The 11,812-nt window shown below is 43.4% G+C and overlaps 1 protein-coding gene across 1 annotated transcript; it reads left to right on the forward strand.

The window, feature by feature from the left end:
• The first annotated feature begins 183 nt into the window (after positions 1 to 183).
• LOC120032998 (rab GTPase-binding effector protein 2-like) lies at positions 184 to 11,108 on the forward strand. The gene is made up of 12 exons (XM_038979286.1): positions 184 to 363; positions 1,081 to 1,242; positions 1,520 to 1,602; positions 1,789 to 2,163; positions 3,763 to 3,858; positions 3,951 to 4,049; positions 4,150 to 4,269; positions 4,366 to 4,444; positions 4,586 to 4,597; positions 9,375 to 9,529; positions 9,706 to 9,822; positions 10,073 to 11,108. The coding sequence occupies exons 1-12, from the start codon at positions 327 to 329 to the stop codon at positions 10,175 to 10,177; spliced, it is 1,440 nt and encodes a 479-aa protein (XP_038835214.1). The 5' UTR covers positions 184 to 326; the 3' UTR covers positions 10,178 to 11,108.
• The last annotated feature ends 704 nt before the right edge of the window (positions 11,109 to 11,812 follow it).

Below are 11,812 nucleotides of genomic sequence, written 5' to 3' on the forward strand. Positions count from 1 at the left end.
AAGAAAACCCATTGAATGAGTAGGTGTGTGCTAACTTTTGACTGGTGTAGTACTGTATGTCTTTTCACATATCATTCGCTCATCCCATGACAATACGGTAGTTGGAACTGGGAAGAATAAGGGAAAATTCTATGCAGTCGTCGGCATTAGGAAGGATGTTTACGTAATATCCGTAGGCTTAAACCGGGGAAAGTTATTTCCTGAAGTTGACCAGTAGTGAATAAGTCCTGCCTTAAGCTTTCACACCAACCCAACCCACATACAGTATATTATTTTCACGACTAAGACATTTGGTGCCATTACAGAACCGACACAAATGATTGATAATGGAACCGTTGGAGAAATCTCAGAATGACGACACTGGTAAGAATGTCACTTAGCTAAATTAGCCATCAACAAGTGTTTTAGCTAGGCTAGCTTGATTGCTAGCTAACTAACCCTTCGTGTTAACCAAATCTCACAAATGCGTGTGCATTTCGGAATGTAGCTACAGATCACTGAAAATGTACAAAATGTTGCTATTGCTAGAGCTGTCACTTGCTAAGTGAACTCGGTTGACCTTTCTGTTACTGCCACAAAGTCAAAATTGGCTATATCGTAAAAATAAATAAACGAAAATATATTTTTTGGTCTTAATTTAAGGCTAGTTAGGCATAAGTTTAGCAGTGTAGTTAGGTATAAAATCTGATTTTAAGAAGAGAAATAGGCGGGGGTTTAGCCATAATAATTACGATTTTGTGGAGACGTCAGTCAACCTAATTAGAAGCTATGGCAGGTGTGTGCCAAGGATTGCCGTGTCTCCACTGATACACAGACAAAACAATGTTATCTGTCAGTTCGATTGTCAACAGGTGTATTATTATATTCATGAATTGCTTTGCATGTGGTGTTTTGTAATGTTATTGACATCGGAAGGGATCGCCTGTGTAGTAGGACTCAGTGCAATTGCTTGCATGATCATGCTTTATGCAGCTCATAAGATACATTGAGGTCAGTGTTGAACTCTATTCACAACCTTGTATTGTCCTATATTCACCATAAACAGATATCTTATGTTCTCTCAATTTTTCTGCTTGTCAGATGCAATGGAAATCTTGCATGCCCAGCTAGCAGGTTGCCGAGCGCAGCTGGAGCACTGGCAGGGTGTGGCGACGATCTGCGAACTGAGCAAACAGGAGGAACTGGGAGAGCTGCAGAAACAGTGTGACCAGGAGATGCAGTCTCTTCAGGAGGCCCTCAGAGGTCAGAGAGAGAGAGATATGCACAGTGTGACCAGGAGATGCAGTCAGAGGTGGAAGACACCTTTTATACATACCAGTGTTTCCCTACCATTGTATAGATGTGAGAAAGGTCGCTCCATGCCTTCTATTCATAATGCATTCCCAATGGGAACTATGGTCAAAAGTATTGCACTAGATAGGGAATAGGGTGTCATTTGGGACGCAGATAATGTGTAGGACCCACCTAGATGGCCTGTTATTGTCTGTCATCATCTCATTTCTCTCTCTTCTATTCTCAGAGACGGCTTCTCAATATGAGGCTAGAATATCTACTCTACAGTCTGAGCGTGCCCAGTGGAGGAGAGCCAGTGTGCAGTCTCAGGTGTGTGTATGTTCACCTCAATGTTACTAAACCTATTTCCTTGTCTCTGACCTCTCTCTCTCTCTCTCTCTCTCTCTCTCTCTCTCTCTCTCTCTCTCTCTCTCTCTCTCTCTCTCTCTCTCTCTTTCTTCTCTCTCTTTCTTCTCTCTCTTTCTTCTCTCTCTTTCTTCTCTCTCTCTCTCTCAGGGCAGTGTAAAGAAGGACAGGTTGGAGGCAGGAGCTATGCAGTCCGAGAGCCAGTCGACAGACTCTCCCACCAATACCCTCAGAGAACCAGGAACGGACGGATGGGATAGCCAACCAGCGGAGGCTGAGGGGCCGGGGGAGGGACCAGGGGAGGGTGAAGGGGCGGGGCTGGAGGGCTATTTCTCCCAGAACTGTGACTTCGCTTCTTTCTCCTCCTTCTCCTTGGACACGCCCTCACTGCCACGCCGCCCACCTCCCCAGGAAGACACTGCCTCCCTGGTCTCCACGGGAACCCTGGTGCCCGAGGCCATCTACCTGCCCCCGCCCGGCCACCGTCTGATCACACACACCGAATGGGATTCGCTTAACACACAGGTGAACACACACACTTTATCAATTCACTAAGCAAACAAGTGAGCACTAGCCACAGAAACACACTCCAACTAGGACTTCTACTGAACAAAAATATAAACGCAACATGTAAAGTGTTGGTCCCATGTTTCATGAGCTGAAATAAAAGATCCCAGAAATGTTCCATACACACAAAAAGCTTTTTTCTCTCGAATGTTGTGCACACATTTGTTTACATCCCTGTTAGTGAGCATTTCTCCTTTGCCAAGATAATCCATCCACCTGACAGGTGTGGCATATTTAAGAAGCTGATTAAACAGCATGATCATTACACAGGTGCTGGGGACAATAAAAGGCCACTCTAAAATGTGCAGTTGTCACACAACACAATGTCACAGATGTCTCAAGTTTTGAGGGAGCGTGCAATTGGCATACTGACTGCAAGAATGTCCACCAGAGCTGTTGCCAGAGAATTGAATGTTAATTTCTCGACCATAAGCCGCCTCCAACGTCATTTTAGAGAATTTAGCAGTACGTCCAACCGGCCCCACAACCGCAGACCACGTGTAACCACGCCAGGCCAGGACCTCCATATCCAACTTCACCTGAGGGGTTGTCTGAGACAAGCCACCCGGACAGCTGATGAAACTGTAGGTTTGCACAAACTAAGAATTTCAGCACAAACTGTCTGAAACCGTCTTCGGGAAGCTCATCTGCTTGCTCGTCGTCCTCACCAAGGTCTTTGCCTGAATGCAGTTCGGCGTCGTAACCGACTTTAGTGGGCAAATGCTCACCTTCAATGACTACTGGCACGCTGGAGAAGTGTGCTTTTCACGGTTGAATCCTGGTTTCAACTGTACCGTGCAGATGGCAGACATAGTTTTTGGTGTTGTGTGGGCAAGCAGTTTACTGATGTCAACGTTGTGAACAGAGAGCCCTATGGTGGTGGTGGTGGTGGGGTTATGGTATTGGCAGGCATAAGCTACTAACAACGAACACATTTGCATTTTATCGATGGTCATTTGAATGCACAGAGATACCATGACGAGATCCCGAGGGCCATTGTCGTGCCATTCATCCGCCAACATATATACGACAGAGTGTTCCAGTTCCCGCCAATATCCAGCAATTTTGCACAGCCATTGAAGAGTGGGACAACATTCCACAGGCTACAATCAACAGGCTGATAAACTCTACAAAGGAGATGTGTCGCGCTGCATGAGGCAAATGGTGGTCACACCAGATAGTGACTGGTTTTCAGAAGAAAAAAATTGTCCTTACATTTTTAGGTTATCTCTGTGACTGACAGATGCATATCTGTATTCCCAGTCGTGTAAAATCCATAGGTTAGGGCCTAATGCATTTATTTAAATTGATTGATTTTGTTCTGCGTTATTTTGCTATAACTCAGTAAAATGTTTGAAATGGTTGCATGTTCCATTTATTTTTGTTAAGTGTACTTAAAGCCTGTTAAAACAGTCAAACACCAACGTTGTCTATCAAACAGGTGAGCCAAACTTTACAGGTTTGGAGTGGACTCATGACGTGTGGTGTGGACTCATTATCTCTGATGTGGTCTGATGTGGACTCATGGCGTCTGATGTGGTGTGGTCTGATGTGCAGGTTGAGGAGCTGAAGGGAGAGCTGAGTCGACTGAGGGACGAGAGGACAGAGCTGGAGAGCGAGCTGGACACACAGACTACTGAGACACACAAACACGTACTCCCACCTTTACACACATGGCATATATTATATATTGAGAAGCGTCAGTTATCCACGGAATTGAATGTTACTGTGTGTGTGTGTGTTAGGTCTCAGTTCTCCAGTCTCAGGTTCAGACCTCAGAGGCCCTCCTACAGGAGCTGCAGAAATCTTTCAACCAATCACAGAATGCCGTCCATAGCAGGCTGGTGAGTGACAGGCACCTGGTCCAACCAGGGAGGAGGGGGATGACGTCCATGTAGTGTGTGTTTGAGGTGTTTTGTGTGTGTGTGTGTGTTGTGTTCCCAGGCGGAGCTGTCTCTCTCTCAGAGGAGGGTGTGTAGCGAGCTGTCCAGGCTAAAAGGGGAGGAGATCGAGGAGACTGATGGGGCAGGGGACGCCAACACACCCCTTGGTCCTACACTACAGGTACAGTTTGTGTGTGTGTATTCATACAGTCAAGAATCATTGAAATACATAGAAAACATACTATTACTGTATGCACTACTGTACTCCCACCTGTAGGGGGCACACAGTGAAGAGAGGCTGCTTATAGAGATCGTCAACCTAAAGGAACAACTGGAGACCCGCGTGGAGGAGAGCGGTCTGTTCATCTGCCTTTTCTTCGCTCTTTCTTTGTGTCTTTGTTTCTTTCTTTGTGTTGATAAGTGTAATAGAAACTGCCAGCTGTATGTTGGTTTTTAACCATTCTCTCTTTCTCTCTTCCCTGGTACTGCCGCAACAGAAGTTCTACAAGGTGAGTGGACATTGGTGTGTGTGCGCGAGAGCGAGCGAGAGAATTAGAAAATTGTGTGATATAGAAGGCCATAGGAATTAATCCGTAATGCATTACACACAGGCAGTTGATAACAGGCGTTGACCGTAGTAAACTCATAGGGTGTGTTCGAGTAGTTAGGCTAATGAAGCCAACTTTAGACGAAAGTCAACGAATGTAGTCGGAGTCGGACACTGTAGTGGTTTTCCAACAGCAAAGCTCAGATCAACATGGCAGTGTCAACATAGCTGCAAATGTTTCTGAAAGGTCTAAATAAACTTTTCTTTATCCCTAATATCACACACTCACAAACTGAAAACATAACGTACTTTCTGAAGTGTCTTCAGAAAGTATTCACACCCCTTTACTTTTTCCACATATTGTTGTGTTACAGCCTAAATTTAAAATGTATACAATTTTGATTTATTTTCACTGGCCTATGCAATACCCTGTAATGTCAAAGTGGAATTAGGTATTTTGAAATTTGTACAAATTAATACAAAATGTAAAGCTTAAATGTACCACCTGGATTCGGTCCTATGTAGCAAAAAAAAAAAAAAAAAAAATGTATTTTTACATTTGATAAAAGTAGAGACTCAGAGCAAGAACATCGTATATCATACACTGCAGTTCAGGAACAATGGGAAAGTAACCCCACGTTTGAGAAAATGGCCCGTGAATGTTTTGGTACACCTGGAGAGCTCTTCTTTGTCTACACACATTCAGCATAGTTCACACCTGCTTAAGCCTTAGCTCCACCCATTTCTTTTAAGGATTCACATGTGAGGCCATGTGCTAAAACGAGTGAATATGGTAGTGTAGTAAACAACCAAAGATTTCAAGATTAAAAGTGGTGAAAGTAGTAGCAAAAAGTAGTAGTAAAAAATACACTTTATCTAGTCTTTGGTCTATATCCTAATCTGACTTTGGTGCAGGTCATGTTGTTCTTCACATTACCGTCTCTGGTAAACACACACTATATCAAATCAAATCTGTTTATTTGTCACATGCACAGGATACAGAAGTTGTAAACGGTACAGTGAAATGGTTACTTGCATAGGAGAGTCTTTTGTTTAGACATGTAGCTAGGTAAACGATAAATGATGATCCCAACTCATACTACCATGCATGATTCTGCAAGTAGTTAAAGATAACCAACTAGGTTCAATGACATTGGGCTATAACTAACAATGCAAATGGCTTTCTGAGATACAATTAATGTAGCTAGACTCTTACCCATATACATGGATGAACGCTTCTCCCTCTGTCATGAATGCCATGGTTGCCCTTAGTTTGAAGATGTAATCCGGAGACAGGTGTTTTATTAGCCTTTTCGACTCTCCGCATTTGGCAATCATCTCTCTGCTTCAACCGGGCATTCCACTGATTTCAAAGCTCGGTCAACGTGAGAACAACAGTGTTGATCGCCGTTTCTTCCCCCATCATGGTCATCAGAAGACTACACATTACTGAGTCTGGTTCAATTAAAATGTTTTTACCTAAATCAGGGATTTTCTCAACCTCGGATCATTTTCAGAGTCAGAGAGAGTCAGCATGGCACGATCGTCCTCCAGAAAGTAGTCACAACTTTTTCCCACTGATCTTAGTCGATAGCGCTATTAACTTCAGGGAAGCAGTGCAACACTTTTTCAGTTCTTTCTGATATCTTTCAAAAAAAGCTGCTGTAGAAAGGATTATCCACACATTACTGAGCAGCTTATGTTATAGACAGAAGCATGCTACAATGGCAGACCAATCTGAGCTCATCTCTTGGCATGTCCAGCCCATCTATCTCAGCAAATCATGGCTAGCGGGAAGGTTCCTGAATTTTTCTGTGGCTAAACCAACTATGCTAGTAATTGAACAATTGTATTCTTATTTACAGATGGCATGCAAGTTTGTTATTAAGGCACATGAAAGTTCACATGTTCCAGAAGGCATTTCTGTCCCAAAATGCATTTTGATTAAAAAAAAAAAATGTAAAAATGCCTCCATGTGAAGTAGTGACGTGCGACATGCGCCTAGCTTCTTGAAACAGGTCACAAAAGTCAATAAATATTCAACCCCTTTGTTATGGCAAGCCTAAATAAGTTCAGGAGTAAGAATTTGCTTAACAATAATAAGTTGCATGGACTCACTCTGTTCAATAACCCCCTAGAGTCGATATCCTCTGTGGAAATCTAGTTGGCATAATAAAAAACATCCCCAGCAAAATCCATCTGTTTAGGTTGGAGAGATGTTTTTTTGCATGGGCTGCATCTCAATCCATCGCATCTGCCAATGGCGGCCTTCCGCATCTGGAGTGGAAGGTGGCCGAACTACAGCGGTGTTTGTCAGACCATGAGACATCCCGAAAATGTGTCTTCTCACAAAAACATTTGTAGCGTCAGAACGGTTTGGCCTACATGAGACTTACGAACATGATGGTGTTCTCCGTTTTAGCTCTACTACCCCCCACAAGCGCCACAGGACACATATGAAGTCGACTTGTGCTCTATCAGTTTGGTCTACCCAGTAATATGACCCCTCCATGCAAAGGTGAGACTCACTCGAACACGTACAGTGCATTCAAAAAGTATTCAGACCCCTTGACTTTTTCCACGTTTTGTTACGTTACAGCCTTATTCTAATATGGATGAACATAAGTATTCAAACCCTTTACTCAGTACTTTGTTGAAGCACCTTTGGCAGCGATTACAGCCTCAAGTCTTCTTGGGTATGATGCTACAAGCCTGGCGCACCTGTATTTGGGGAGTTTATCCCATTCTTCTCTGCAGATCCTCTCACGCTCTGTCAGGTTGGAAGGGGAGCGTCGCTGCACAGCTGTTTTCAGGTCTCTCCAGATATGTTAGATCGGGTTTAAGTCCGGGCTCTGGCTGGGCTACTCAAGGACATTTGTCATTGTTTTATAGATTTATCATAGGGGGAGAAAACAACAATTGAATCAATTTTAGAATAAGGCTGTAACGTAACAATGTGGAAAAAGTCAAGGGGTCTGAATACTTTCCGAATGCACTGTAGATGTTGGTCGTTTTGACGCCCACAAGACTCGTCTGAAGCCCGGTACCAGTTAAAAATATTAATGAAAGTATATATAAAAGCAGTTTAGTGCCAAGTTTTTTTGTTAAATATGGGTCCCAATTTTTGTTTAAATTTCCTGATCTTTCATATCTTTCTCAGATATTGGACAGACACTTTGACACTTCATTTTATCAAATAAGATATATTCTTTATATCTAAAATTCTAAATCAAATAGCTAAATTATCCTTGGTATGACCATCTTAAAACAATCCCACATGTTACCTATTTGACAGAGTTAAAAGAATGAAGTGTACAGAATAAAACAAATTAAAAACATGCATCCAGTTTGCATCAAGGCACGAAAGTAATACTGAAAAAAATGTGGGAAAGCAATTCACTTTTTGGCCTGAATACAAAGTCTTATGTTTGGGGCAAATCCAATAGAACACATTACTGAGTACCACTCTCCATATTTTCAAGCATAGTGGTTGCTACATCATGTTATGTGTATGCTTGTAATTGTTAAAGACTGGGACATTTTTCAGGATAAAAAAATAAATGGAATGGAGCTCAGCACAGGCAAAATCCTAAAGGAAAACCTGGTTCAGTCTGCATTCCACCAGACACGTGGAGTGAATTCAACTTTCAGCAGGACAATAACCTAAAACACGAGGCCAAATCTACACTGGAGTTGCTTACCAAGAAGACAGTGAATGTTCCTGAATGGCTGAGTTACAGTTATGACTTAAATCTGCTTGAAAATCTATGGCAAGACTTGAAAATGGTTGCCTAACAATGATCAACAAACAATTTGACATAATGGGCAAATATTGTACAATCCAGCTGTGCAAAGCGCTTAGAGCAGTGGTGTCAACTCATTCCATGGAGGGCTTAGTGTATGCTGGTTTGTTTTATCCTTTCAATTAAGACCTAGACAACCAGATGAGGGGAGTTCCTTACTAATTAGTGACCTTAATTCATCAATCAAGTACAAGGGAGGAGCGAAAACCCCTTGGCCCCCCCCCCCCCGTGGAATGAGTTTGACACGTGGCTTAGAGACTTACCCAGAAAGACTCACTGCTGTTATCGCTGCCAACATTGATTCTAACATGTATTGACTCAGGTGTGAGTACTTATGTAAATTAGATATTTCTGTATTTAATTTTCTATACATTTCCTAAATAAAAAGTTCACTTTTTCATTATGGGGTATTGTATGTAAATGGGTGAGAATCTATTTTGATTTCAGGCTGTAACATAACAAAATGTGGAATAAATCAAGAGATATGAATACTTTCTGAAGCTATTGTATAGTGCATTTGTTAGAGTTCTCAAATATCACTTTCAGTTGTATCCCCTGTAGCTTTAGAGTCGCGGCAAAGCTGGTTCCTGTTTCAGTCACGTCTTTGGTCGTGTCCGCGTGGGTCAAACAAAAACACTGATTGGTTGACAAGTAGTGCCAACCAGTTGCCAGGCAATGGCTGTATGGTGCCATCGGTGAAAAGCAACTGCAGAAATTGAAGGAGACTATCAAAAACCGCATGATCACATGGTTTTTCATGCGGTTCATGCAGTTATCCACATAATGCATTTTGAAAGGCGGTGACTTGACAAAACGTATCCGCTCCAACAAGCCCATTGTCTTTCCCTTGTGAAATAGGTCGTTTGACCTCAGTGGGACTTCCTTGATAAATAAGCGTTCAGTAAAAATAGTCCTGTTGACCTTTGCCCTCTGCAGTGCAGCTGTCCAGTCTGAAGACCGAGATGGAGCGGGTCCAGTGTCAGAAAGAGAAGCTGCAGTTGGAGCTACAGACCTGTCGCATCGAGCTACAAGGCCTCAGGGTGGCGCTCTCACACCTACAGGGAGACAGCAAGACTCTCACCCATGACAAGGTACTGTACAGGGAGACCAGGGATAGAGGTGTGTGTGCGTGCGTCCGTCTGTCCGTGTTATACCTTTTGTGTACTTATCTTTCCTACTTTGGGAACACTAACATGTTACTGTAGCTCTCTCTCTTTATCTCTCTCTTACCCTCACCATTCTCACTCCCTTTCTATCTCCCTCCCAGGCGTCCCTCCAGCAACAGTGTTTGGAGCTGCGTAGCCAGATCATCAGTATGCGTTCTCAGGTGGACACCAGCCAAACGGTGCAGAGAGACTTTGTTCAGCTTTCACAGTCACTGCAGGTACAGTACACTGATTCAGGACCAGTCCACTCAGGGTGTATTCACATTGAGTTGGTTTATGTTAGTTTACAGCACTGATCTAGGACCAGTCCAGCTGGATTCCATTTTCAATTTTGGTCCATAGTCAAATGACCATGAGCCTTCCCCATTGTCTCTCTCTCTCTCTCACTTTCTCTTCTCTTACTCCAACCCCTCCCTCTTCCCCCCCCCTTCTCTCACTCTCCCTCCATCCTTCATCCCTTTCTTCTAGGTGAAGCTGGAGTTGATCCGTCAGGCTGACACTCTGGACCAGGTCAGGGACATCTTGGAGGAGGGGCTTCCTGAAGATGGTGCCCTGCCCACTGGTGCCACGTGAGTCTATCAGAGCAGCACAACAGAGCCAAAGCGACGGGAGAAACAAGAAATATTCCAAGGGTGACCAATAAGAACGCGGCTGGACATGAAGTGCAACAGTATAACCACAGAGAAAGATTTGACCACTATCATGACTATCCCCGCGTTGAAGAGGAGTGGGCTGAGCAAGGAGCTGTGCATAATCACTGATATACAAATCAGCTTGCATTCCAGACTCCTAATGAGAATCAGATCTGTGCTGGCCTTGCTCAGGCCAGTCCTCTCCAACATTGGGAATCACCACCTCCGCTTGTAATGTGACTTGGAATATTTGTACTTTGGAGCTGTTCAATGATGTTCTGATTTTTTTGGGGGTTGCACTTCGACTCATGTTGCTTGAGCGCCCTCCATCATTCCATATTTGTTTTTAAAATGTATTTTCTCATGTTCAATGACCAAACACTCATTCTATGACCAAACGTAACCCCCTTTTTTAAACTGGACTCATTGAGATAACTTGAATATTTGTATTGAAGTTCCTGACTCGACATTCCCGCTAGTCAGATGTGATGAGAAACACTCCATTACTGCTTTAGTGGAAGTCACTAAAAGGCAATATGTTGAGAAAAGGCCAGTATCTACTACTGTAAGTTATACCGTATTATGATACTTCTGATGCATGTAAATACACATATGCACACACACACCCACCTCTCAGGACTTCCGATCATTGATCTAATAGCACTGCCCTTGTTGATACCAGCGAGTAACACTAACAACCCTGTTTCAAACCACTCTGACACAATTACCATCTTTACCTTTTTTTAGACTTTACCATGTTTTTAAATGAAGAGTAAGAGATAAGAAACCTGTAAAAAATAATATGAATGAATTTGGCATTCTCTCTTGTTGATACTAATTGCCGTAATATATAAATATACATTGAAAGACTACTCATTGCAGGATCATGTTCTTCTTGTGTAATTGTTTGCGGAGAGAGTGGTGTGTGTGTTCACCCTGTTAAACAGCTGGGAAGCATGGATCACTTAGCACATGAAAACCCTGGGAGGCCTTCCACATAAAGTGCCTCCAGAAGATTCTCTTTGTTACCTGGCAGGACAGAATACCCCACACCGAGGTACTGAAATGGGCTGGAAGTGGTAGCATGCAGTCCACCTTAAACAATCACCAACTAAGATGGCTTGGTCATGTCATCCGCATGCCAGAGGGCCGACTGCCGCCGAAAGTGCTCAACGGTCACATGAAGGCCAACGCTCTGCTGTTGGCCAGAAGAAGCGGATGCAGGACCGAATTAAACCCCCTCTGAAGAGGTGCAAGATCAATCCATCCAGTATAGAGGACCTAGCCACCTGCCGAACGTTCTGGCCCATAGCACAATGAGAGCGCATCAGGAGTATGGAGGACGAATGCACACAACATCTGGAGGCAAAGCGTGCAGAGGCATGCTAACAGGGCTATTCCTGCCCCCTCCAACCAAGCCTTCACATGCCCAGTCTGCATCCGCAACTGTAAAACCATGATTGATCTCCACAGCCACCAAAGGACTCCGAAGTAAAGGAGAAGATGCTTCTCATCGACCGTAAGTGAGATACTGGGAATAAAACCAAAACCAATAACAATTAACCAGCCACTCTCG

Source organism: Salvelinus namaycush, chromosome 3 (genome assembly GCF_016432855.1).
Source record: "Salvelinus namaycush isolate Seneca chromosome 3, SaNama_1.0, whole genome shotgun sequence".
Lineage (NCBI taxonomy): Eukaryota > Metazoa > Chordata > Actinopteri > Salmoniformes > Salmonidae > Salvelinus > Salvelinus namaycush.

What these genes read in the sequence shown, in the direction of transcription:
- LOC120032998 (XM_038979286.1), top strand. Translation starts at nt 327, where the DNA reads ATGGAACCGTTGGAGAAATCTCAGAATGACGACACTG. An exon ending in GAGCCAGTGTGCAGTCTCAG is followed by an intron (nt 1,603 to 1,788) that starts GTGTGTGTATGT and finishes TCTCTCTCTCAG; the next exon opens with GGCAGTGTAAAGAAGGACAG. An exon ending in GGGATTCGCTTAACACACAG is followed by an intron (nt 2,164 to 3,762) that starts GTGAACACACAC and finishes TCTGATGTGCAG; the next exon opens with GTTGAGGAGCTGAAGGGAGA.